General features: G+C 46.5%; 3 protein-coding genes across 7 annotated transcripts in view; 1 reads left to right on the forward strand and 2 right to left on the reverse strand.

Moving 5' to 3' along the window:
• cuedc1b (CUE domain containing 1b) overlaps positions 1 to 4,107 on the reverse strand; it is a 35,475-nt gene extending 31,368 nt beyond the window's left edge. The window contains exon 1 of one of the 2 annotated variants that reach the window (XM_088906852.1): positions 2,234 to 4,107. The gene's annotated coding sequence lies outside the window, so the exon portion shown is untranslated. The remainder of the gene's footprint in view (positions 1 to 2,233) is intronic. The other variant, XM_088906854.1, reaches the window with a different exon arrangement.
• The window catches only part of myo18ab (myosin XVIIIA b), a 272,470-nt gene that overhangs the window by 108,957 nt on the left and 135,734 nt on the right, over positions 1 to 27,779 (forward strand). The window lies entirely within an intron of this gene.
• LOC148814300 (vascular endothelial zinc finger 1-like) lies at positions 5,809 to 26,408 on the reverse strand. 4 transcript variants are annotated; one of them, XM_088907021.1, is made up of 6 exons: positions 26,320 to 26,408; positions 15,979 to 16,838; positions 14,460 to 14,529; positions 13,399 to 13,564; positions 10,889 to 10,930; positions 5,809 to 9,181 (listed from the first exon to the last, which is right to left on the reverse strand). In XM_088907021.1, the coding sequence occupies exons 1-6, from the start codon at positions 26,350 to 26,352 to the stop codon at positions 8,802 to 8,804; spliced, it is 1,551 nt and encodes a 516-aa protein (XP_088763147.1). In that variant the 5' UTR covers positions 26,353 to 26,408; the 3' UTR covers positions 5,809 to 8,801. The 4 variants fall into 4 exon arrangements, with proteins under 4 accessions (XP_088763147.1, XP_088763146.1, XP_088763149.1 ...); XM_088907020.1 differs by lacking the exon at positions 26,320 to 26,408 and adding an exon at positions 24,805 to 25,060; XM_088907023.1 differs by lacking the exon at positions 10,889 to 10,930.

The raw sequence follows: 27,779 nt of genomic DNA on the forward strand, positions 1-27,779 counted from the left end.
CCAAAGCGTTGGTGAGCACTTAAAAGAAGAATAAGTGCTCTTAGCTGATGGCACAGACCAGCACAATTAAGCTGCCAATCCATGTCAGTACTTGTCAAAGGCACAGGAGAAGGCAGGCAGCGACCCCCCCAAAAACATCCAGGATCCAAAATCCTGCTGCATGTGGACAGGCCTACACTTCCCAAGGATCCTGGGATTGACCACAGTGCACCCCCACAGACTGCCCCCCCCCAGAGCCAGATCCCCCAATTTACAGATTCACACCACTCTGGACTCGGGGCTCAAGGGACAACGGCATGACTCGGCAGCAGAGAGGAAAGGGCACGGGTTCAGTTCAGTTTATTTGTCCTGTGCACAAGTGCAACGAAAGGCTTGTTTGCACGTATGCATGCTCCAATACAAAGACATTAAAGGAATCGCCAAAAAAACAGAGACGCAGAAAAGCAGCAACAACAAGTTCAATAACATAAAACTTAAAAGTCAGACAAGCAATGGGAGAGAAAAAAAACGCGAGTCAGTGGCAGGGGTAGAGTTCAGTAATCTGACAGTTTGTGTCTCTGAATCAGGAAGTTCGTGCCTTTATGCTCCTATAACGCTTACCAGAGGGAAGGATGGAGAAAAGTAGTGATCTTTGGGAATATTTAGATTTAAACTTCTCTGACGTATCAGATAAACACGTCCTTTTACTGCAGCCCAGTTGGAGGAACAAGAGCGATTATCAGCGTTACTGAACCACAGAGGGACACTACGTGTTACAGTTGCGCCGAATAACAAAAGAGGCGTTTTTTTCCTCTTTTCCCTCAAAGGGGCAGTGGGTATAGGACACACTTCCTATAATAAGTGGTCAGTGCTATGGCTGAGGGTTCAAACCCCAGCTAAGACACGGTACTTCACTCGGGTTGCTTCAGTAATGAGGCCAGCAGTACAAACGAGCCTCAGCCGAATGACCCGTCTTCCATCCGTGCCAGAAATAGCAGGCGGAAACAGCTTTTGTAGCGATACTCGGATACACTGTCCCGTCCGAGTTCGTGCAACTCGCATTAATGGATGTTTTATAACAACAAAGCCACTCCGTGGTGGCGGACAGGCTTTGTTGCGCGACATAAATATTGCGATGTGAAACCTACCCAGATGGACGCAGGACCGTGGCCCAGACCCCGACGCGTCGGGTTTTTGTTATGAAAATATCACCTCATGTTACAACCTTTATTGTGGGCAAACATCGCAGGGAAACACGACGCCGGTGCGCTTCTGGCCAACAGAAGGGATGAAGAATATAAAAAAATGACCGAATTCAATACCATATGGAAAACGAGGACCTGCAAAATGTTGAAGACACAAAACTACTGACAGCATTAAAATCAATACTGCGAACCACACTCGGCAAACGTCTTTTGAAACGGTCAGTATTAAAACCAATTACCTAAGGGATAAAAAAAAGCACACCGTCTTTACAAAAAAAAGTCACAATTTTTCCGTTGCAATTCAAACATTTTAATTTTGCTGCTGACGATAGGCTATAATAGTATTATAGGAACCTCTTATTAGAAACTGTAAGTGGTCTACAGTAACCTCCCGTTACACTGCTGTGGAATCGAAATAAAATGTAGCAGTACTGTCAATAATTAACGGAGTATATGTAAAGCACAGAAGTAGGACGCAAGACGTTACAAATTACTTTATATATCACATTGGAAATACCGACTTAAAAATAGAAAACCACGCTGCGAATATCCATGATATATTGTTCCGTTTTGCATAACATTTATTCATACATGACATTCATAAAAAAAAACCGAAGGTATCCCAGGTTTGTCTTTTTTGTTTTTTACACTTCCAATAGACCTCGGCAAATACTAAAACCCAACGCCGGACTCTGCTGTCGTGGCCCCCGGAGGGGTCGCCGATACTCGGACGCCATCCCGAGCACACACCGCTGGAACAGCACAGGACACCGAAGGCCTCACCGATTCTGCACATTCCACCATTTAAAAAACCCCCCGGCACGACACATGAAGTCGGGCACGGCTCTCTTGCGGTGTGAAAAGATTATATATCCCCGCCTTTCTGTATAGGGATAAGCAAGAGAAAACCCCGCATTGTATCAAACGGGGTGAACTATCCGGAGCCGAGGTCTTTAACGCTAGTCCTGGTTCGATTTGGAGACGTGCATATTTTCAATTTGTGAATGGGGAGGGAAGGCGGAGGGGAACGTGAAATCTAAGGTACTTACCCAGGCGGAATGCAGAACACGGTCACTTTGCTAAAAGGGTACTTCGTGTCCTATATAGTCCACCATGACCCGGGTGAAAATGGAGGGTCCGGCACGGCTACTGGAAGGCAAACTGTTCTGGGGGACAGCGGAGACGGCGCTCGGCTCTCAAGTTTCGAGGGAGCGCTTCACCGCCGCTGTGTAAAAACCAAGGCGATCCCAAGTCCCGTCGGTCTGACTCGCGCAGGCACAGCCAGGGAAGGAAAAAAAACACAGAATAACAAAAAAGACCCAGACAGCTTCCTAGTGGAGAGATGAGGGAAATACAGATACAGCTGTTGTGAACAGGCAATGCATTTTGAAACCCAGTAAAAAAGCTGGATTAACCAGACAGGCAGGCAATTGGAAAAATAGGGGGAAAAGCAATCCGAAGGTTAGCGCTTGCTGCTGTTAAAGCGCCAGATAATGCAGATTATCTTGAAGTGTTTTCCCTTCTGTCCTGAAAAGGCGCTGTCAAAGTCAACTGCAATTATCTGAACTGGTATCATCCCTTTGTAGAACCATCCAGCGGTGGGACATTGTGCCCTGAACTACATAGAGAAAATTGGGTCCTGGCGCCTTTAAAGAGTTTTTAATCGTAACATACAGTTAGTCACCCCCCCAAATTTCCCTGGAAGGCGAACATGATGCGTCAACATACTGTAAAAACCTGTTTTGCCCATAGGTAGCTTCTTCAACATCAGCTCTCAATGTATTTGTAGTCTGCTGCTGCTGCCCGCAGGCGAGGACCAGCGCTCGTCTAAATTAAATGTCACCCTATTTGCATCCCTTCTGTTGCTTGATCAGACTGCACAAGCGAGTTAAGAGCGCGTTATTCACACCCCCCAGTAACAGTCACTGCGCAAGTTGGCACTACAAGTTGTGACGGCTTTGATCACCTTGACTTTTTGAGATTTTATCTGAATCCGGTTGAAGGTATGAAGTGTCACTCCTGCATTGTTTTCCTTCGCCGAATAAATGAGAGGCTGCTATTACGTGGTAGATCTTGCGCATTTGTCACGTACTGCCTGCATAACGTGAGTTTTATATCTAAAGACAATCCAAATCCCCCAACAGACACAATTTCCCCCCACTCAGGACATATTTATTGAACAATCCAATAATATAAAGCATATATAGAGTGAATAATATAATTTACAGCACAGAAATAAATGCAGAAGCACTTTGTTTGAAATCGGTATTTATTCCTTGAATTGGAATAACATTACAGGTGTGACGCTGAAAACGATCCATTTTTTTGTCATTTGCGATGGCGGAGCGCATCTTGACAGAGATGAAACGCTCCTTTTGGGGGGGAAAAATCTCATTTTAAATACAGACCAAAACTTCAGTTAAACACTTCAAATTGAAATTAAACATTAAAAACGTCTAAGGAATAGGGTTGCAGATTTTTTTTTAAAAAAAGGAGGAGACTGGAGTGGACGTTTAATTGAGTGAATAGGCAAGAAAAAACAGGATTTGACACAGGTCTATTGTCTCTCCAGCGAATAATTTATTCGTCGCTCTCTCTTAATCCGTGATCCTCAGGCCACATCTTGACAGAATTATCTGTGAAGAATTAGTGGAGCTGCGTGTCTTTGCCAGTACCTCGGTGACGTAGCCTCGGTGTTATAATCTGAAGCAGCTGTTCTCTGAAGGGTGAAAGGTCAACCGCATACTTTCAGAAAATAAATCCAACGTCAGAATGCGCCCGATATCCAGTACCCGCAAAAATAATATTAAAAACGATCCCACCGCTACTGAGAATTTATGATCTTAAAGCGAAATCGCCTATACTTCACATTTCTTTGATTTCGAAAAATCATACTTGCATCCTGCAAAAAAAAAAAAAAGCAGTGTCCACGCTGCAATTTTACTGGGTTACTTAAGAGACGCGGTCATCGCGTTTGTGCTGATTTTTGGAGGCAACTGCACACCCCGCTTGCTTTTGTATGCCGCGGTTTGAGCTCCCACTCCCGCCGGCGAGCTGCGAAGAGGATTGGCTGTGGGTGAATGGTGCCATTATTCCACACGTCACTGGCGTTCCGCAAGCTGTGAAGAGGAACAGCAGCTGCCCGCCTTTCACATTCCTGAGAGCTGGAGACTGGCGCAGTATGTCGGCCACCGAGCGCCGAGAACAGCCAGGAGGAAAGCAACACTTCACTAACGGCTCAGCCTGCGGGACCTCCAGATTTCTGACGTGTCTGCAGCATAGTGGGACATTAAATAAACACATCAAAGCAAAACGAAAAAAAAATAAATATTCTGCTTACTCATTTTAATTGCCTCCAGTATTTGGTGCCCCACTGTCTTATTTTCCTTCCCCGCACCTGTGTGACATCCATTCAGTCCTTAAATCAGCACACATTTCCTCTGCAAAGCAAGAGGCATGTGTTGGTGGTTTTTTTTTTTTGCCAAGGATACTTTCAAACCCCTTCGTGCTTCACGGATATTAATCGGACAATGTCGTGACAATGAGGATTGTTCTGGGGAGAGGCACCAGCATTTCCACACAGCAATGGCAAACTGCACAAATTATACCGAATGTGCATCAATCCGTTTTCTTAAGACCAGTTTGGTAAATGCATCCATTCCTGTGTTTTTTTTAGAGAATTCCTGGCACAATGTAACCAGGGAGTTATCTTTGGGTGGCAGACTGAAGTCTGAGGTCTTTTGTGGCCTCTGTTGTGTACAATACACAATTCGTCAGCTAGGCTGCTGTCCTCAACACCCTAAGCTACAAGAGGGAAAGCTTCGTTTTGCTTTTTATTATAAGAATTTTCACCTAAGGAACCCTTTTTTTTTTTTACAGTGCACATATAAGACCTCCCTTGAATTAGTTGGGTTTCGTTCTCGGTGCTGTTAAAGGCATTAGGACTTTGGAATCATGGATTGAACACAACATGGACAGAATAGTGTTTAGCTCTCTTTTCCCAAAGGGCTTCCCTGGAAGTTGTCCAGAGGCAAGAATTGAGAGCACGCTGCATTCTCCCCACCAGCCCAATCTCAGCCACTGCCTTCAACCGCTACCAATAAACAAATTACAGCTTTCCAACAGGACTTCTAGTTTGCAAGCAAGCAGGAAATAAACGCATACCTATTAGTCATTTCTAAAAATGTATGAAGTACCGTAGCATATCAGATTCACTTCACTTTGGTGGTATATGAATATTACATTTAATACACATCTTGAAACACTGCAACACCCATGAGAAACTTTGGTTAAACTGACATTGGCTCCAAGTATAATTGCAAAAATATATACAGGATTCCTTCTCATATTAAAACTATAAGGTATAAAGATGTTTTTGGCTCAATCTAACCATAATATTTCTATTCCCTCTTGGCACTTAACAGGCACTGATTATAAAGCATGACAATGCTCTAAGGACAGAGGTTTGAAGATCTGCACATGCACACCCAGAGTACAGACTCTTTACACACAGGAGTGTGAGCAATGAGGCACATCACACTCTCTTTTAATCCATTCTCCTGCATGTCAAACACATTACATTATCTAAACCCTCCTGCACTGAATCATGAACAACCCACAGTCACGTTTTATAGTTTTCTTTTATTTAGACAACCCAAATAAAAGGCACATAAAACATTGGGCATATGTTTACATAATTATTTTGACAAACATACATTTAAAAAAAATGTAGGAATGTTTTACCTTTCTGCTAATCAGAAAGCCTAGTCTTCATATATACAAAAATTACCATTGTTAATGTTCTAATACAAAAGATTTATAAAAGGTTATCTTACTTTTTTTATCTTGCACATGTGTCTATCATAACTACCACGTCCTCAGAACTAAATGGTTTTGTACAAAGATATACATTCATCTGCCTTCACAAGGAGTCCAAGATCAGCCAATTGAAAAGAGTCTGATGGGAACTGACGCAGAAGAGTGCATCATTTTTAGTCCTCCAAACTGCAGTAAGTGATCAGTTTTCTTTGTAAATAGATCGTAAAAACAAAAGTTAAAAAAATAGCCAATTTTTGTTTTTCAAAGCAAACTGCAAATGCAGAAGGAAAACATACACACAATGTATCCATCAATCCATTCTCTCTCAAGCAGAGACCTGGTGAGACAGCTCTCAATCGCAAAACATTGCTGTTGTGTCCCTTCTTAGCAGGACTGTCTTGGTTACAGCAGTGTCGAATGTATGCAGGGGAGCCTTATGAACCAACTGCACTACGACAAGTGGAGACTTCTAGTATAAGATTATATTCTGCTCATTACCCTCCCCAGTCTTTATTCACTGCAAAGACGAGTACAGGTGTGAGCCTTCAAGACCAGTGAGGGATCTTCAATGCTTTCCTGTGCCCTTCCAGCCATAAGGCATCCCTTTACAGAGTACATGATCAATTCCTATAACACCATGCAACCAGTTAATCATGACTTCACCACAGCAGTTGACATTTTGATACTTCTAGGTTTTCATATCTTCCTGACTGAAGCATTTTAGTGTTTTTTTTTTATTCTTCAACCATTATTGCCATTTAACTTCTTGAGGTTTCCCCCCCCCACCCCCAAAATACAGGCTCCTTCAAAAGCTACGCCCTAATTAGCGATCTGATACCGTTTCGTCTGCCCTGCCGAGCACAGGGCATTGTTGCAGCCATGCGAACAGCAAGCGTGACCCCATCTGCATCCTACCCCAGGGCACAAAGACCAGTACCATTTTGCCCAGGTGTCCGAATGGGGGATCTAACAAACTGACGAGGATGGACCCCTGTCCCCCCTCCTCCCTCTTGCTGTCAGAAGCTGCCCACAAGGAGGCTAATCCAGGGTTACTCTCACCCCCTTTCCAGGAGCGCTCTGTGTGACCACAAGACAAGTGCATCAGGAAATCCACTGGGGTGAATGACCAGCCAGTCACAAGCGCCGTCGGGGACGAGCAACACCACCCCATTTAACTCCGGACAGGGTTTCTTTAGTGGAGCGACCTGCTTTTCGATGGGGTTACAGTCTTTCTTTAGCTGGTAGGTGCGTACACTGTTTATTTCGGTGGGTTGATTACCAGGCATGGGTAGAAAAAGCAGTTTCTGGTACGAGAACCAGTTTGAGTTGGACGACCAGCAAGGAATGGAGCTAACAAAGCAAGATATTCAGTTTTCCCGTGTTCTTTTTTTCGTTGCTTTTCTCACATGGACGGCGGAATTAGAAGTTCTTGGATCCCTGTCCTGTGAAGGGCTTCTATTTTTCATTTCAGCAAAAGTATATGGTGTTAAATATTTACAAAGTAACGTTAAAAAGTCCAAGATAAAGTTACGTGTTAGACATTTTAGACAACCAGATTACAGGGCTACTCTCAGCAAAGTTCCTGAGTGTAAGGTCCATACTAGCAGGGTCCTCAAATTAAAAAAATAAAATAAAATAAAACAAGGGTATAAAATAACTAGCAAATCTCTACAATCCATCACCGACATGTTGATGAAAACAGGTGAACTTTGGGAGCAACCTCTCAGCAAGATTGAATTCTAGCCACTAGATGGCACTGTAATCTACAGCAAAGACTTGTTACCTAAACAAGTGAACACTCAGAATTTGATCTTTGATAATACTGCTGTTCTCAGAAAAATTACACATGGGATATGCGTTCAGTGCAAGACTCTTATTCCTCGATCAATTCCTGTAAAAAGACCAACGTCCATTTACAAATATGTAAAGGGAGCACATTCGCGCTATCCCAAATATTTTTTTTTTCATTTGTACTGTAGACAATTCTGAAAAGCAATCACCTTCGACCGTTACCAGAATTGTACTCTTTAGAAAAATAAAAATATAGCTACAGTTGTGGGTGTTCCGAAATAATTAATTATCACAGGCAACGAAGGTACAACGACTGTACCTTCATCGCAGAATTTCTCTCGTATATTTAAAAGTTTTCATGCTTGACAGTTAAAATCTTCTTCCCTCCCATTAGAAGCCTTTGTCCCTTTTATCTTTTTTTTAAAAAAACGCTTAAAACATTATTAAATACTGATTAGCAGGCTATAGTTAAAAAAAAACTACTAAAAAAAGAAAACACTGCTCCGTGTAGTCTCAGAGAACCTTTGAAACATGGAAACCAGCAAATGCACACTTATTGCAATGTGTCTTTCTCTCTGTTTTTTTTTTCCTTTTCCAACCCCGAAAAGAAAAGTCCGGGTATTGAGATGCTAAAAGCGGAGACTCGCGGCTTCATACGTGAGGGGCTTTTCTTCGCAAACTGTAACGTTGCGCCACTTGACGCACAGACTCGGGGCAGGGTGGGGTGGGGGGGGTAGGGGCAGGAGAGGAGGGGAGGGGCCCGCAAGTCCTTCAGAGAGAGGAAAAAAACAAAACAAAACCAAAACAAAAATCCCTAACTAACTCCTACAGAATTCATTATTTCATTCTTTTACGCAAAAATGCAGTCGTGCTGCAGCCAAGCAAAGGAGCAACCTTCCTCCTTGTCCCTCGGTACTAAGTAAACGTTAATATCTGGGTGGAGGACTCGGATGGGGCGCTGGGGGGTGATGATGATGATGATGATGATGATGATGACGATGGGGCGTTTTACCAGGGCGGGGAGGAAGGCAGGACTTGGGAGAGGAAGGGCATGCTCTCCATGGGCCGCATGGCTATGTTGAGGGGGCCCGTTATATTCATGGCAGTGGAGATGGGCATGGGCGTGGTGATAGCCACGGGGTGGGCGATATTCATGGGCGCGGTGGCGGGGATGTTGACCGAGGCGATGTTGACCGGGGCGGTGATGGTCACCGGGTGCGGGATGTTGACCGGCGAGGTGATGTTGACCGTGTTGGTCGTAATGTTCATTTGCGCCGCGATGGTGACGGGGTTGCTGCTGATGTTGTTGCCGCGGTTCATCGCCGTGGTGATGGGGGCGGAGGCCGTGACGGGCGTCGCCGAGGCCGAGTTGCACACCTCGCTAGTGTCTGGAAAACAAAACAAGGGTGGGGGGGGGGAGAGAAGGAGGAGGGGGGGGAAACACCCATGTGATTACGGATCACAGGTCAGAGGCACAACAGCACACTGAGGAGCTTGAGCCCACATGGGCTAGATTGTTTAAAAAAATGGACAAGAAGCTCAAGGAATCATGCCCCTTTAAACTAGTCAGATCCACAGTTTCAGCCTCTGCTCTGCCTTCATTTGAGACAGCTGTGGGCAATGTTAAAAACTAGCCAGTCCTCTGTCATTGCCGAAAATGAATTATTCAAGTCAAACAGGACCCAGGCAGCAGCCACTACAACAGGCAACGCACTGATGCCACTGGGAGACCTGATAAGCAAGAGCATCAGGATAAATGAGACAAGCGATGGCCAGTTCCAAGCTTGTGACTTATTGACACAGAAAGCACCCTTACAGTAAAGGGCTCAGCTGTCCCTTGCAATTAATACCTAAACCTTTAAATGTTACTTAGTCACAACCTCAAGCTTAACAAATGCTGCAGACACTCCATAAAAATTATGGCCTACAAATTGACAGGTTTAATATTTGGTATTCTTTTAAAATGACAAAGTCCAAATTAGGGGCCCAAGGAAAGCATTTTTGGCCCAGACAGAACATTTGAGAATTTCGGCAATGTGGAGAATACACAAATGAGACCAGATTTTTTTGGAAAACTAACAAACATGGAATGTCACTTCAGCAACTTGCAAACATTGCATTCCGTAGATTACATATGAAACTGCAGTTACAAGCACCACATGACGTTTAACTTGGGATGCCTTTTGTATATGTGACCAACAGCTGGTTGTATAAACGCAAGTGGAAGATTTTTTTCTTTCTGGTAAACAGGTAACCAAGCACAGAACCTTGCTTTATTATGCAAAATAAAATTCTGATTTCTGTTTAAAGCCACCTTTTCGTGTTTTCATTGACTCGAATTTTAAAAAGATCATGGTCTTAGGCAGTATATAAAACCCTTTTTTTTTCACATGATGTGGATTCTATACTATACCCAAGTTCTAATCCTATACCCAAACCCGAGTGAATCCCAGGGATCGCTGCAGCACTGTTCCTTAAAAATGATCACATTATTATAAAGTGCATAGGTTTTGCATTCGTGGTGAATTTAGACCTGTGTATTTATTTATTGCAACTGTTTAAGCCTGAACATAACTTGATATGCGCATGCACCTATAATTTGTATCTTCAGCTGAGTTACCCACTCACTAAAGTGACTCAGCTTTAGAATTCAATTTTAATCAAGGACACGGAATTTATTAAAGACTAGAATGCAGCTCTTTAAATAGCAGAATACTGGTTACTAACCCCGGTCCCTGCTTCGCTGGGATCACTTCCCTTACAAACAAAGCCACACTGCTTGCTATGCAAATCGCCACCCGCTGACCTTTTTGTCAGAATACAGGCCGTGTAATTACATCACACTGTAACTGCAATTCCAGTTACAGGGCCTTATTGCTGTGTAAGGCCCTGTAACTCGCACACCGTCAAGCTGCACTCCAAACGGAAGAGTTAAGGGGTGTCAGAGCAGTGACTTCGGGGAAAGCCTGGGAGAAAACGGTCAGCTTAATACAACATGAAGAACACGCCGAGACACACTGAGGCACCACCTGTCCTAAGACAGCACGCCGCACCTCAGGCGCTTAGGCTCTGTTCAAATCGAGCTACAATATTACCTTTGTGTCCCCCTGTGGTGCTCCACTGCCAGGCCCCTAGCCCTATTCAGAAATACAGACACACAGGGTTATCATTCCACTCCCCAGGCAGGGAGGGCGAGACGCTACTGCACCCCACCTCTTGAGGGCCTCGTCTTCCGAGGGGACTCAAGGCAAGGGATTGCAGACGGCAAGCCATTACCAATGGCGAGCTCCGAGAGACAGGAACACACAGCACAGTGCAAGGAATTCCTAGAACCTTGGCTTCTCTAAATTGTCATTAGCATGGTGAATGGAGAGAGAGAGAGAGTCTTCCCCCCCCTCCTCCAGTATTTACCTAATTTAGCACAGCTCAGGTGCAGAGGATAGTTGTCAAATTTTGTGTTCGTGTTTAAATACCACAGTTAAGAGTCAGGGCAGGAGACGTTTCGGAGGAAACCCAATTGCTGTCACTGGCTCTTTGGTCATTTCGTAACGCAGTTATTTCGGACCAGATCGCCGGTCACGCTCATAGGTGTAGTGTTTCCATGCAGAGCTGGGCTGGGTTTCCCAGCCAGCCGAAGACGTCCACATGAGATGTGAAAACAAGGCTGTAAAACCAGACAGAGACACAACCAGAAACCGTGCAGCGAGGTTCAGGGCTCACACAAAGTGGGCTTCGGTCATTTTGTCACTTTTGCGGGCTGAAAAAATAAACACGACATGGAAATCAAATTGGAAAAATCAGGATTATTTGGGGAATTCAGCCCATAAGTAGCACTCAGGGCAGATGAAGGACCTGCTGACAAATCTAAGGCATTTCAGGAATAAACAGTGAAAATTAAGACATAGGGCACAGCAGCCCACAGAAATCTATTCTCTTATCAAAAGGCAATTTAGAAGTATATTGAAAACTTAGATACTTTAACACTCAGTATGCTATTTCTAGGACATGATACTTGAGTGGGAACTCCGTAGGAGTGAGGTATCATAGAACAACAGATTCTTGTTAACATGAGTTGGACTGAATGACTTATGGAATAGCAGTGGGAACACTCCATTTAAGAACATTATAACCTCAATGGCTCCTCTGTGGGCACTGCATTTAAACACAATAAATGCAGGTGGAAGTGAAGCAGATTTGGATGGATCAAATACTTGCATGCACCAAAAAAAAAGAATTAAACAGTTTAAAATTCAGAACGCCGCAGCAGAGGTCTGTGCTACAGGCAGCAATGATACGCCTCATGAGAATCCCCCTCTTGTGGCACAAACCTCTGTTAAGGTAAGGAATCTCCCTCCATACCACTCGGTGTGCTAAAACTGGAAAAGATCCTGAAATACCAAAATGCACTTGCACATCCCCCTCATGGCAAAAATCTGCCATTAACTTTGCTGCAATTATCTAAACAGCAAGGGGAAACAAAATTAGACGTCTCAATTCTGATTATCGTGGAAACCGAAAGATCACCTTATGCAGACCCAGATGGAAAGAATAAGTTTCTCTTGATTCCCAGCAGATCCTGCTGAATATTCAGGACTGGATTTAGTTTCAAGAACAGCTGCATTCAGTTTGCAAGGGGCCTCCAGCCGGATTCTGAGCAGCATGTTCAGTTTTAAGCAGAATGAAGAGGTTCTGCATGCAGGCACGCGGCCTTATCTGCAAGAAATCTGCCGTACCTCTGAGGTCCCAAGCAAGAAGCGGGCAGCAGCTATGGGAAATCTCAAGAGCCCACCGGCAGTCGGCCATCAGACTGGGGCCTGGAAGAAACCTGACCTCCCAAGCTAGGAGGGCTATAGGTACACAGGTGATAGGAAACCTGCTCCCTGCCTGGCTCTGCAGTTCCTCTCTGCCCACAGAAGGAGAGTCAGTTCCTTGGAACTTAAAGGCTTTCATGGAGAGCACCATAGCTAGCCCACTGCAAGTCCTGATCTCGGTGGACTACCCCACCACCAGCTGTGGTGCGATTATGGAACAGGTTGTTGTCTTGCGAGAAGAGAGTGCCAGGGCATGCCGTCTCAGTACGCCCACATTTTGCCAGAATGCCCATCCTGTGCCCAAGGGGCTGCTCTCTGAGCGAACCTGGAACGAGCGCAGCCGAGAAGTGCTCAAGAGAATCTCCATTCCACCACTAACAACACACCCGAAACAAGCAGGAATACAAGAATGTCGACAGGAACAGATCCCGGGCAAAATACTACCCATTCAAGGGCTGCACGTTTTCCTCTATCTTCAAGGCAATTTCTCTCTGCTGAGGCTGCTTCGTATTGCATTAGAAATCTGCGCAAAGGATGACAAAATGACAAAAGACCAGAAAAAAAGCTCCTCCCTTCTCAGTTCTTTTGTAAAAAAAATGGCAGAAATGTCAGTGATCAAACTCAGCTAGCAACTGGTGGGCGTGACTCTGTAAGCAATTTAGCCGTTCAAGAATGTGTTTTGTCTTAATTCTAGACTCAAGTGAGCCAACCACCTCTGCCGGGAGAATCTTCACCTAACACCAGGGTCATGTCAGGACAACGCCAGGCAGGGTAGGGCTGTGCGGTTCACACACCTTTGTTACAGGAAGTGTTGAAGTTGGTTTGCCCATGCGTCTTTAGATGGCTGGTGATGTACGCTGCGCTGAGCATCTTGCCACAGATATTGCAGGTCACTTTCCCTTCATGTCGAATCATGTGCGAGCGCAGTCTGTCTTTGGTAGCGAAAGCAGCTGTGCAGGCCTGAAAAGCAGAGACACGAGCATGAACGACTGTCAGGTGCAGTAACACGACACTGCAGGATACTGAACTGAACCTTGGCCATGATCTGCACTGAAGTGTGGATAGAGGAAACGACATCTGATAAGGAAGGGAAGGTGCAGACCTGAGTAAATGTTAGTAAATGTTACATACCCTCATAAATCTTTTAACAAACCGCCTTGAAACACTGAAGAAAAAAGATTTCAGCAATAACCTGCCCAAGTAGACTCCTTAAACTCATATGCTGCCAAAACCTTGGCATAAAAATTTTCTTCTATAAACTGCACTTCACACTTTATCATTAAAATCCACTCACACACACACACTTCATCACCCTCCTGCAATATCTAACACCATCACAGGGCATTAAAAAAAAAGTAGCTCTTTTGAAACGGCAGCTTAATTTCGGAAACTACCGTACCTAATTTTTTTGTTACAAAAAGGCAGACATTTAATTCTGGCGTGCACTGCACCCTTGATCTCCGGTAAGGGAGCAAACCGAGGCGCCACAGCCCCTGCACATCGCTCAAAATCTGGAACTAACAGATGACTGGTTTCCTCACGAAAGGAGGGAGGACAGGAAGAGAATATGAGAAGCAAGATTTAAGCTCGAGTTTGTGGCACACATCATCCTCTCAATGTGGCACATCGCAGGTTATTTTATTCTAAAAAAAATCGACACTGGCAGAGTCAGGTTGCTAGCTCGGGTCAAAAGATCCCATCGAACACTGGAGACATCTCTGCTACTTGCTATGCTCGAAGCACTATTTCTGACAGCTTCTTTAGAAAGGCATTTATAGATTTGGAAAAAAAAACTGAAAACACTAATAGTCGAACACGCACAATAAGTTGCTATGGTTATTATATCACATCTTACTGTAACTTGGCATTTGAAGGGTCTTTCTGTGGAATGAACATGTTTCACATGACAGCTTAGATGATCAGGCCTAGAAGAAAAGAGAAAACTGAATGAACAACTTATAATTACGCTGCAGCAGTGAAACCTCTGCTGCAGTAACAGAAGGGCCACGATATGACTGCATCTCCAGTGCAGCAGTATTTACACATTCCACATGCTGCAAGAGAAGAGAGTCTTCTAAAGGATCCATTCATAGCATCCAGCGTTCCGTTTAGCAATTGTGAAACCCGAAAGACGTACACGTCTGACAAGCCACAAAACTGGATTTCCCATGCAAATTCTTCCGCTCTGATGTCATCAAGCCAGGTCAACAGAAGATAAGCGACACAGGCAGAGCAAGAAGTCCTTGCTTACTATTTTCAGGCAGCGCTGGCGGAAGCTGAACGCGATTTGTTTAGCACAAAAGTAACGGGAATAATAATTATAGTCCATTCTTCACAGGAAAGCACGGCATTAAAAGTCACGTTTACAGCTGGGAACTCTCTCTAGGATCCCTGGGATGGAGTTAAATCTTCACTGAGCTCCACCAGGACCTCAGCAAGAGTAAATAAGATTCCCTCCGCTCAGTAATGCCCATGCATACAGCTAGCTGTTTTTAAGGGATTGCTGCTAACTCTGAAAGCAACCCTGTTGAAACAGTGGAAAGGTGCCTATGCAAGGGGGGAGTTTTTGCTATTGTTCAAGCTGAAATTAAAATACTGCACATAGTTCTGCTTATAATTTAGAGAAATAAAGGTCTAAGTCTTCTGACAGGAAATGGCATGCTTATTCCAGTTGAGGGCTAAATGTGCACTGTCTCACTCTTCTCTGGGATGTACACCAGCTCCAGGCTCCAGACACCTACCACGCACTTTCAGCAGGACTCCCGTTCCTCTCTCAGAGCAGCTCTTCAGCGACTGCCGACTCCCACGCGAATAAGAGGAAACACCTCCCCTCCCCTCCCTCCCAGACTGGTACATTTCAACCGGCAAATCTTCCCGCTGGAGCAGAATCCCTCCAGGAAGTACGAGCGCACTTCAGGCACACAGCCACACAGAGATCAAAGAGAGCGACCGCGCCGCGCTGGCTGAGACTGCAGCGGCAGGCGGAACCCCAGGCTCTCTTGCGACAAAGACAGGACAATTCTCGGGACCGAAATCTCGCGCCGGGTCACCACGTCTTCCAATTCCCCGGGGGACTGGAGCAGGGCTGTCCCATGCCCCCGAGAGAGATTTCCCTTCAAGCCTCTGCCTTCGCAGATAGCACTCCTGCCGCGGCCGGAGTTCTGCCTACAAGGAGCGGGGAAGGGGGGGGGGGGGGGGGATTTCAGGAATAGGGATTTCAAATAGACGTAAAAAAGGCCAGCCCTGGCCAGGAGAATCTGCCAGTGCCTGGAGCGGGAAAACCTGCAGTCCTACAACAGCCAATCACCGAGGCCGTAGCCCACCCCAACCCATCCGCCCTGCCCTACCGCCCTCCCGGAGAAAGGGGCCCTTACCTGGAGAAGCCCTTCCCGCACACAGAGCAGATGTAGGGCTTGTTGATTCCTCCCTCGTGGGAGCGCACGTGGTAGGTCATGCGGTCCTTGCGCTTGAAGCGCTGCTGGCAGATGGGGCACTCGAAGGGCTTCTCGTCCGAGTGGGACAGCTTGTGCCTGTTCAGGTGGTAGACGTCGCGGAAGGCCTTGCCGCACATCTCGCAGCCGTGGTTCTTCTTGACCGGCTTGGCGGGCTTCTTGGGGGCGGCCTGCTGCTGGGCCTGCTGCTGCTGGGCTTGCTGCTGCTGCTGCTGCTGCTGCACGTTGGGCATGGAGGTGGGCGACATGATGCTGGAGCCCGTGGAGACCGAGGTGGTGGCGGTGGTGAGGATGCCGGCGATGGTGGAGACGTAGGAGGGGTTGGTGCTGTTCTCGCGGGGCACGGTGGAGATGAGCGGCACCATGGTGGGCGCCGTCTGCGCCGTCTTCTTTGGCCTCGACACCATCTTGACGCCCGTGTGGCACGACTCGTGCCGCCGCAGGTGGTAGCTGTCCCTGAAGGCTTTGTTGCAGTAGCCGCAGATGAAGGGCGTTTTGGTTTTCTGCTCCTTTTTCACCACCGGCACTGGGCCGCCCCCTCCGGCGCCGGTGCCGCCACCTCCCCCGCCGCCTCCTCCTCCACCTCCCCCGCCTGCTCCCGCGCCGCCGCCCGTCCCGCTGGCCACATTATCCTTGAGGAGCTCGGCCGCGCTCGCCGGGGGCTTCTGGTCCAGGGGGATGGGCAGAACTGGCTTCTGGTCCTGCTGGTCCGCCCCAGAGTTCAAGAGCGGCAGCAGGCTGTTCTGCGCCACCTGGTGCTGGTGATGCAACGCTTCGTTAGCCTGCGGGACAGACAGAAGACCGAGCTGAAAGGACCGGGCCAATCCCAGCCGGACGGGAGCGCGTTCAAGAGGCGGCCTGTCCCCCAGCAGGACTGTGGGGTAGCTCTCGCACACCAGCCGCCACGCTCAAGGCTCAAGAGGCCGGTTAGACCGCCTCAGAGGCGACCTGGCTCCTCCGCTGGCACTGCAACAGGAGCTGCGCTGCAAAACGAACACACAGATTGGCTCCAGAGCTGTGCTAACTTAAACCCCTATCGGATAACATCTGGACAGGGCCAGCTGTCTCATTTAACCCTGCTCTTTCAACGCAAGAGCCAGCTTATTTACCAAGTTGGCCATTTTGCATAATCAAGTCCTTCTACACACCACCACGTATGGCCCCATTGTCTTATCTTGGCTGCTCTTTTTACTGTATTTAGAATTCCTCAAGTCTCATACCTGACCCAACTCGGAGGAGCACTTCATAAACACTGCAAAATGCAAAAGACAATTCACTGAACCCACTGCAAACAAAGAACCTGAACCTGTGAAAGAACCATTAAACACATACATTACAAAGGCTGTGCCAGGCCTTGCCGTTCTTGTGACTGCTAATACTGGCTTTGACATCAACCTGTGTCAGAGGTAGCCTCATATGTAAGGGTGATTTTTTTTTTTAAAAAAAAAGGTACGATTTCTGCCAGGCCTCTTGTGCTACTAAAATGCCTCAAGATTAAACACTGCCAGCACTGCCAGCTGCGTGCTCATTTCACAATGTAACTCTGGCATGATTTTCTGCGTCGAGGGCTGTTCAGATCAAAGCTCTCACAGACTCTGCCGAACACTAAAAGGGAACTGAGGGGTTTACCAAAGTGACAGTGCTATAACCGAGCAAAAATAGAAAATGACTCACTTTCAGTGCCTTTGTGTTCTTTAAGACAACAATGCAGATCTGACTGCAGCCTGAAAGCACTTTAGCAGTAGCAGAAGTCAGCTGCTACTGCAAGCCTCCCTATGAGTAATAAGGCACAAGAGGAGGAGGAGGAGGGAAAACTTCATGTTCAAAATGTTTCTGAAAGGGAAAATGTAAGTGCACATTAAGGTAGGTAGTGAAATGTGCTGGAGAGATATCAATGAAAAACAAACTTCTGAAAGAAAAAGGGAAAATTACCAAAACTGTTTCAGGCCTGGGAACACAGAGCTCACACCCACATCCTCAACCCTGTGAAACTCTTTACAGACCTTTTATTTTTAATTTATTTGCCGTTACCTTGGAAGATTATAGCAAATGCAGCTCGATGTATTTTAGCTGAACAATGCCCATGTATTAAGGAGCTTTAGCCCTGCGCGGCTGCAGAGACATTGTTAGAAAGCTACAGGCTGCTGTGCAGAGTGTAGGCAAAGAGATCGCTCTGCTCTTCTGTCCTGTGAGCGAAAGACGCCTTAATTTCCTTTAGCCAGGGAGAGGACGTGACTGGGACATGCACACAGCGCGCTGCCACTCAAGACTCTAAATCCGTGGTGTGTAAACTGATCTCTCGCCGGGACGAAGACGGTTCTACATGTGACTGCGGGCAGACACGCTCTGCAGGAGGCCTGGCGATACGAGGTGGGGGGTGGTGGGACATGCCAGGAAATAAACCAGACCAGAACCCTTCAAGACCTGGGGACACTGGCAGATCACAGAACGGGCAAAAACGGGCTGGAGTTCAGGAGGAATGACACTTTTGAAACTCTAAGCCTGCCGGTTCGGATCTGGGAACGCACAAAGGGCAACAAGCCAAGAAGTTCAGGACAACACCGAGAGAAGCAAACCACATGCAGTCAGGAGAGTCACAGTGACTCATTCCTTAAGCAGGCCCTGCGTTTTTAGCATCCTATACACCCAACAGTGAGATCACTGGATTCAATCCCAATAATCCAAGGCACCTGGAAAAGCAGCGCTGATAAACTCTTCGCATTACGACACATGAACATGCAACAGCACTCTGCTCAGGCCTGACTACAACTTTAATCAGCCAGCAGGGCTTCCAGCAACACGCTGCTGACTGTCCATGAACTCCACCAGCTCCGGAAGGCATGAGGGCAGCCAGGGGCAGAAAACTAACTTCTCAGCCCTCAAAGGTCCCAACAATAAAACAAGAAACACGGCCCTTGACACGGGCTGGGGTTTAAAGTGCCAAGTCTGTGCCTGGCCCTGCAGGGAGCAAATCGAGAGAACGGATTTGGCTTGATCAGGAACTGTCTTGTCACGTTCTTTTTTTTTTTGGCAAAGAAAATCGCTGCCAGGCTGGCGTCCCGTCGTACGGGCCTGGCAAAGAGAGCGGCCACGCCGAGGGAGGCAGTCCGAGCCGCTGCAGGGAGCAGGAAACACCGGCCTCGGCAGAAAGAGCAGAATACCACAGTCTGCGTTTCAGAGCAAATCGAACTCTCCTCTGCAACGGGGCCCGTTTCTATCCAGAGGAGATTAAGAGAGGAGCTTAGTTTCCCACAGGCTGATCTTTTCAGAAACGCACTTTAAAGAGAAGGGGGCCGGAAAAAGCAAAACGCAGAGCTCAGACTCGCCGGAGAGGGATCTGACTCTTTCTTCTTCAAAGAACGGACGAGAAACACTTTCACTTTCTGTCAGTTCAACAACCGCTCCTCTCTCTTTTTTTTCCCCTTTCCCTGGATTAAGCAGCTGTTAGAAATCGAAGCTAAGTGACCACACTGCAGCACCAGGTCTGTACACACACACACACGCAATCTGGGAGCAACAGAAAACTACTGTGGGGGGGGTGGAGATTGACTGTTACTTCTGCTGCCATCTCAGGAGCAGAGAGGCAGCGAACCTCCATGCAGTTAAGGAGCACTCTGCCAGTTCTGATGTCAACAGTAACATTACCTCCTCATCACAAAGTGAAATGCGACTCCTGCAGCTTCTTAAGATGGCTCATGGCACACATCTTACGACACCGCTATTAATATCCCTTTCAAAACAATTCCACACTTTATTCAGGGTGGGAGGGAGATGGGAGACAGCTCCTGCACCCGGGCTGATCAGGTACATCCTCAAACCCCATCGTCCGTAAACCCCACCCCAGACTGAAAGCCCCCCCCAAACGTATTCACTGGGCTCATCTGGGAAAAGGCAAGGCTGATCAAAGCCACAGGTTGGAGCTAAATACAAAGGCAACAGTGACAGCAAGAGAGCTTCAGATTTGACTTAATGTGTGGAACACATTCCCAACAGAGGCGTTTCATCTTCAGGGGTCAATGGGCACATACTACCAGCAATAGGTGTAGAAATAAGATGCAAGAGATCTATAAAGCTCTAAATTCAAGACGAGGTTAATGTGTACATAACACAGCCAGCTCTGGCTTTCATTAAACGAAAAGAAAAACGCGCAGGCCGTGTCCAGGAGCAGAGACAGCTGCACTTAGGTGCAATAAAACGTCTTTTTTCAGATACAGAAGCTCCGAGTTATCATAGTCAAGCCCCCCCCCCCCACCCCCAGCAACAGAAAAACACCAAGTTTCACACAGAGTCTACGACTACGCATTAACAGGAACATTAAAAAACAAAGCACGTCAGGCTGAAGTCTAATTGTACAGGGCACATAATCACAGGAGAAGCAACAAAGAGAAGGTTCAGACGTCCCAGTTACACATTATGACAGGAGACAGGATTAACTTGATATTTCAGCTATTGATGTCAACATAAAAAACAGAGAGACTGGCGTGCCCCAGCGCCACGGTTAAGGAACGGAGCGGAGGATCTCCATTTCCACCCGACCGCGTCTGCCTGGCTCCCCACGGACATCCGGCGCGCTAATGGGCGAGACCTGAGCAATTAAAACAAAATCTCCGGCTCTCGTCGCGGCACGCAGGGTTCAAGACCCGACCCCTTCCCCATTCAAGATCGGCCACCTATCCAGCCGGCCTGTAGGGGCTATTTTATGTATAGCGGGGGGGGGGGGGAGAAAAAATCAACTCTGCTTCTTTTCCGTATCTTATGCGCGCCATTAAGACACAAATCCAAGCAGCGATGCACTTAAGCCCCTACAGGGGGTCTTTGTGAGACGCTCCAGGCGGATTGTGCCCCAGCCATTCACGGGGGCTGCGTTTGTGCAGACTGCGAGCGGACAGGGGACCCGGAGACTGGCCGCGGGCATTTAACTCCCCTTTGTCACAGCACCTGCCCCGCGCTCTCTCCCCCCCCCCGCGGTCCGGGGAGAAGGGGGAAATACCCTCACTCTCGGCCAGGATGGGGCGCGGCGCAGGCCCGCGGTTAAGATGCGCGTGGCAGGCCGGGGCCGGAGCTGGGGGGGGGGGGGCCCAAGGGACAGGAGCCTGCTGTGCGTTCATGCCGCTCCGCCGGTTTTGATCCAAATCGACTCTGAAGGCTGAGGTCATTCCAAGATAAATAACACCAAAACAGGGGAGAGGAGGAACAAGAAGCAGCAGCAGCAGCAGCAGCAAACCCCCCCCCCCAAAAAAACGCCTCCTCGAACTCGCAGATGCAACCCGGGGAATGGGTTTCGCTGCAGAGGAGCGTTAAAAAAAAAAAGGCCAGAAAGAGAAACGAAAAATGCAAGTCAAAAAGAAATCCTGCGTTGCAAAAGCATGAATAGAGAGCAATGCGACAGCACTAACACACCCGTCAGAAGACCGCCATTTCATCAGACGAGGTGTACGTGCGCTGTATTAGGACCTGGAAGGTGTTTATTGATTAAATTCTAATGTATTCAGGGGTTAAGCATCAAAGGGACACCTGCAAGCACGTGCTTTTGGTCTGCTGAGCCCTAGATCATAAAACTTTAAATATTAGCGCCAAACACTCCACCTCTTGTCCGTCCCGAGCTCCTGTGCGAGATGCTCAATGGGCAAGGTTCGGAGCTCGGGCTGTTAATGACCGAGAAACGTTACAACTGGATAGCTGGCATCCAAGATGCTCGTGGGAGGAGCAGTCGCCATGCAAGATGTGGGATCTACTTCTTGAGGCAAAAAGAAATGCAGGTATATTATTGTGATAAGTCTCTGCCTTCGACAGGAGCAATTTAGCGACTGTCCACTGCACTGCCTTTCAATAGCCTGGTGGAGCACTGTAAAGTGGCAGTCATTAATAAACAAGCCGGACTCCTTCCTTTCATATTTCCTGCAGCTGATACAACACTATATACATCCAGTACTGCAGCAATGGAACAGCTTGTCAAAACCTGTCATGAGAGCACGTCAGCCGAGTCTTACAGTGTGAGCAGGACTGCTGCACAAGGGTTTAAGTCTTTAGCCTCTTATTATTGCACCATTGTAGTGCCCGTGCCCTGAAGAGAATTCAATAAGACTGCAGACAAGTGAGGATCCATCCTGCCGAAATGAGCATGAGTCATGGGGAATGCATTACTGTGCCGTTTTAAACAAGATTTCGTGGATTTTAACAGAGTTCTTCCCTCCTTTGAAACAGCCAATCAGACATTACTTGTGCACCGATCTTAACATTAAACATACAAATGAGCTGTTCACGGTAGTGTCCGCGCAATCCAAATACTTCCAGTTTATCTGTATTGGAGGAGGGACTTAAAGTAAGATTTTGCCTTGCACACAGTACAGCTCCCTCTTTTCTATAATTTCACAGGATAGGCCCTGTAAGCCGTGTCAGTTATTTATTGCATGCAAGTTATGAATTTCAGGCAAGTCCAACCTCTGGCTGAAACTTTCCAAGTCTTTAACAGCATGACCTCATTCATGGGTTATATTCGTGGGGCCTGTAGGATCAGCCTTAAAAACCACACAGAACAGCACAGACTGGTCCATCTGAGCCTCTCAGCCTCTCTTACACGAGTTCTCTGCAGTCGAGTTCTCGCCCAAGATGACATGGCTTTTCATCGTCTGCCTTTCGGCTTCCCTTCAATATCATGGCATTCTACTGTGAAGGAGTCATAACGATCGGGTTTCTTCCACTACATCGGATTTCTGGACGGGACATCCACTTTCTCTGTAGCAATGCACCAAAATGACATCTGAGGTTCCTTTTCTTCTACACGACACACGAAACAAGAAGTGTGAACTTCTTAAACCAAAACTATTTCAATTATCAACCCTTAAGAATACAGGCCCCACTGATTTTTCTGAGCCTCATATCTCTGATGTACCTCAGACGCCTACAGGACAATAAACCACGTTCACGCAGGACTGTAACCTCGTCAAATACTGTCCTATTGATTCAATGCAAGCACTGAAATGAAAAAAAAATGGAACCCTTTCCCCACCCCCCTTCACTGCTCTTCAATTTCCGCCCAGGTGGTTATGAAATGCAAGTATCATGGGCACTTTGCTGGTGCCAATTAGCTGGTAACAGCTGCAGTTCCTCAGCAAGCAGGGAATAGTTTTACCTGCAGATTGTACTGCAGTCCGTAAGTATAATTAAAAGGGGGGGGGGGGGGGTGAGTGAGGACAGATATTAAAGTAGCACGCCCCCCCCAGGCAGTAACTTGCACCACCCAAAAGCTCTGAATAATCTGATTTGATGAATAATTCAAACAGAATGAAGGGTGGAAAACTTCGGAAGATACCGTCAACTTCAACACCCAGAGATAAACAGAGCCGAGACTAGATCAGCTTTAATATCTGGCTTCAGGGCTGCTGCAGGATGAAATTATCCTCCTCCTCAAAGACCACGATATTCCTATCAGCTCAATCGCAGGGCTCGTCTTTTCCAACCACGCTGCAGGTGTCAAGAGATGGAGGTTGATACTTCAGCTGTCCTCGGGGCTGGTAATAGAATTTCAGCTAAGACAGCTCACCCACTGCTTCTTGTTCTATGGGAACGCCGAGTTGCCACAACTGATATTTCTTCTGAAATATTTGCTTAATTTGTAATGCAGCAGGAATAAAAGACGCCCCCCCCCCACACCCCCATAATAAACACTCGTCCATGAGAATGAGGATCAGGGCCACTGAAATTGCATTTTCCTGCTAAAATCCTGAGTGGGTAATTCAGCTGCAGTTTCAAACAAGTAAAAAAAAAAACCCATGAAACCTATTCTTGAAGTTCCCTGGCATTTCTTTAACAATCCATCAGCGATGATTGATTGCGCTTGCGTTATATGGAAAACAAAAGTCTTTTAAAATTCATCGTTTCATGCGCCGACTGCTCTGGCAGCAGATCTCCGCCAAGGACACGCAGTGCAGAGAACTGCACCCCACCCAGCCCCACGTTATTGGGGTGTCAGAAGATTCAACATTAGTTGACGTTAATATTGATTCAAGTGTAATTGAGTTTTAAGGTCAACTGATCCAGCTTTTTATGAATCAAGGACTGGGCAGCACAAAACAATTCATGGGATTCTAACAGACCTACTGCTAGCGAAAAAAATCATTCTGAGCATTTTCTTCTTGTCATTTTACCCACCGAGGGCATTTACACGAAATCGCTGCTCACTACCTACTTAACAGCTCTAAGGTCAACTCAACATGGCGACCCAACTGTGGCTTCACAATATCTCTCACTTTCTCCACTTACAATATCACCCACAGGCACTGTTAAGATTTTTGTTTTATTGTAACTGGAAACAAACTGGGAACTAGGGTAGAATTTGTATCATATAGACTACAACAGTCCAAAATCCATCACAAGATCTATTATCCTATAGGTGTATGGACAACTACATAAGAAAAAAAATGCAAGACAGGCTGGAATTTGGGATTTAAAAATAAAACGGTGTCTTCTTTAGACTGCTGATGCTCACAGGAGAGACAGAGAAGATAGTACAGTGATAAATGCATCCAAATTTTATAATCCGAGTCCAGGCTGATGATGAAACCGTGCCCTGGGCCTGGTACAACCAGGGATAGCCCACCTGCAGTCGCGTTTTGAAAGCAAAAAAAGTTTACACCCTCCCCCCCAAAAAAATAAAAATTTACGCACACAAAGTACAGACCCGGCGGCTGCCGAAACTGGTCAACCCCTGACCAGCCCACCCGACTTTTAAAGTCTCCTCTGGGGTACCTCGACGAGTGCAATCTGCCCTCGCCTCCTTCTCCGGAGCACGTAGTCGTGAGTCATCTTCGGCAGCTACAGGCGGGCTTGGATTTCACAATGCCGCTACGGCATTTTTAACAGGCGCCTGGCACTCGCTCCAGATGTTGGGGAAAAAGGATTTCCCCCCCGCTTCATTTTTTTTCCCCCCTCGAAAACGACGAGTGCGGACTGCCCGTCTGGTTACCGGGGCAGGAGAAAGGTGGCGGAGCCGCGCTCCTCTCTCTTTCCCATGATCAAGAACTTGCCCAATTCCCGTTTCCCAGTCGCACAGATCAAAAAAAAAAACCGATCACCGGGGAACACCATGTAACCATGTCGCTGTCCGCACATCAAAAGCGCGCAGCGCTCAACTCCCATTTTGAAATCTGAACGAAGTTTTTTTTTTTTGGTTTGTTTGTTTGACAAAATTATCGTAGGGACGTGCAAAACCAATCCCGCTCTTATTTAAAAAAAAAAAAGGACAATCTGCCCAGGCCGATGCATAGTATTAGCTCCTTTACTGAAATTAATTTTAACCACCCCCCCTACACCATTAAGTAACACCATTATCACACTAAACAGATTAACCACAAACGAGCTTGTTACTCAGTTTGGCATCTTTTTGTTGTTGTTGTTGTTGTTGCTGCTGCTGCTGCAAAGAGCAGACAAAATAGCGGCTCTCCGCTCGCTGTTCAGGGACCAGCGTGAGCTCGCAGGGCAACTTCTCGTCCCGTTTCCGAGCCCGATTCTCTCTCATGTGGCCGCGTCAACCCGAAGGCGCCCAGGCCGCGTTTTTTGTAACAGCCCCCCGCTCACCCGCAAGCACATCTCCGCTAAAATTACAGCGCCGGACGCATAGTTTGAATTCCTCCGCTAACCCGCGGTTACATATTTCAATGAACCCGTGCAAAAGGAGGGGGGCAAAAAAGTTAAAAAGATTCGGAAGTGCGGGCTCTCCTCCACACCACCCCCCCTTCCCCTCCCCGTCATTGCACTGATTTTATTTTGGTTAGGGAAGATGCATTTTTTAAAGGGAGGGGGGAAAGAGAGAGAGAGAGAGGCGGCATTCAACCCGATCAGACAAAACCAGACCAACGGTTATGAAGGAGAAAAAAAAAAAAGAAGCGGAGAGTACTGTAGCTAGCGGCTGCCGTTGGTGGCGGCGGCGGAGAGAGAGATCATGTTTACCTTTGATCTGCAAAATAAACGCCAATACCTCCGATATTCGACTCATTTGAGCTAGATTCACGAGTACTGCAGTCTTAACAATATCAACGAAGGGCCAAAAAAACCCGAGAAAAGAACGGAGTCCAGATTTTTTTTTCCAAGCGTCATGCCCTACACCTCACAGCTGGAAACCAGGGATTGATGTACCATTGTTTTGCTTGGATAGCTTTACCTAAAATTAAACCTTTTAAAAACCAACGCGGACCGCGGGACTCGCGGGGTTTGGCTCCCGGTTAATTTACAGGGGTTCTTCCGCGCTTCGATGAGCCAGCTTACCTGAAATAAAAATGTACTCCAGCTCGGTTCCATTGCAACACTTAAAAAAAAATCTGCAGGAAACCTACAAGAAATCTACAACAAAGCAGCTAAACATGGCAGCTGCTACAACTTCCTGTAACCCTTGGGGCGAACCATTCCAAACGGATTTTGGGGGAGACGGTGCAGCTATTCCATCACACGTCTAAGGAAAACGTTTATTTTCCTCAATGAGTTCAGTCTTAAACGGCTATTTCTGAATTTATAGTACATACTATGTGGATAAATGCTGGCGTGTGGAAATATTTATTTTGAATTGGGGTTTTAAGTTACCGAAGCTCCCCTTTTTGCCCATGTTTCAGTGGTCCGGCAGGGGGCATTCGAAACATGGCAAAGAGTTAATCATTTTCAATTTGCTGTTGGGAAGGATCCTCGAAATGTTTTGGGGGTTTCGTTATTAGAAAATACGTCGAATATGTCCCCCTCTTTATCGTTTATGTATCTATTTAAATACAGAGCAAAAAAAAAAGGCCGCGTTCCCACAGTTTGCGTGACTAATGCTAAAGTTAGTCCGTGGTGACCGTTGTTTGCTGGGCCAAATTGTTTTTTTAAGGCGCGACTTGTCGGATTAGCTAAATACGTGAATATAATATAATAGGAAATACTTGGCAATTTTTAAATTTATGTTATGGAAATCAAAATGTTGTTTTGTGTAAATCGAATTAGGTTTAAAATAGTAGATGAGAGAAGATCGTTCTAATCGATAGGGGGATTTCTCTTGCACAGACGTGCAAGCGTCTATTTTAAGCGGTCTGCTTATTACAATAAATCAGTTGGCAATTTGGAGGACTGTATTCCGACATTAAAACACGGTAGAAAACTGCTGACAAAACTACGTTTTGTTAATAATTGGAGCCCTTCCGAGGTTTTTAAAGATTTTAAAATAAAAATATATAACTTTAAATCAAATTTGGAAACTGCCGCTATTTCTCTCTCCCATGTATAAACTCGGAAGTGTGTCCTATCTGAGCAGCTGTTAGTCCTTGGCTGTTCACTTTTTTCTCAGAATATAAGCATTATTTTTTTATACTCCCTGTAAAGCCATCATCGCCAAGCCTTGCACAAATAATTAATTCAGTCTGTTTGAACGCAAAAAAACCTTGCAGGTGCCTAAAAAATACATTTTCTTCCAACAGGAATTTGGGGCTAACCCGTTTTGATGTAGGTTGAAAGTAAATAAACTCTCCTTATTGTTTATTGGGAGGAGGTATAGAACAGAAGGATAGGAGCCTAGGACAGGTCATTTTCATCTCTACATTTTAATTTAAAGGAACCTAGTTGATTGCCTTTCTAAAGTTTTTTTTCCTCTCTCCTGTGAAACAGATCCCCAAAGCTGGGCAGAATTTCCAGCTCTCTTTAATTCTTCGGCAGCTCAAGATCAATAAAGATTTAAATTCATGCAGTTAAGGTTTAATGGACTT

The sequence above is a fragment of the Atractosteus spatula genome, chromosome 27, assembly GCF_055471065.1.
Source record: "Atractosteus spatula isolate fAtrSpa1 chromosome 27, fAtrSpa1.hap1, whole genome shotgun sequence".
Lineage (NCBI taxonomy): Eukaryota > Metazoa > Chordata > Actinopteri > Semionotiformes > Lepisosteidae > Atractosteus > Atractosteus spatula.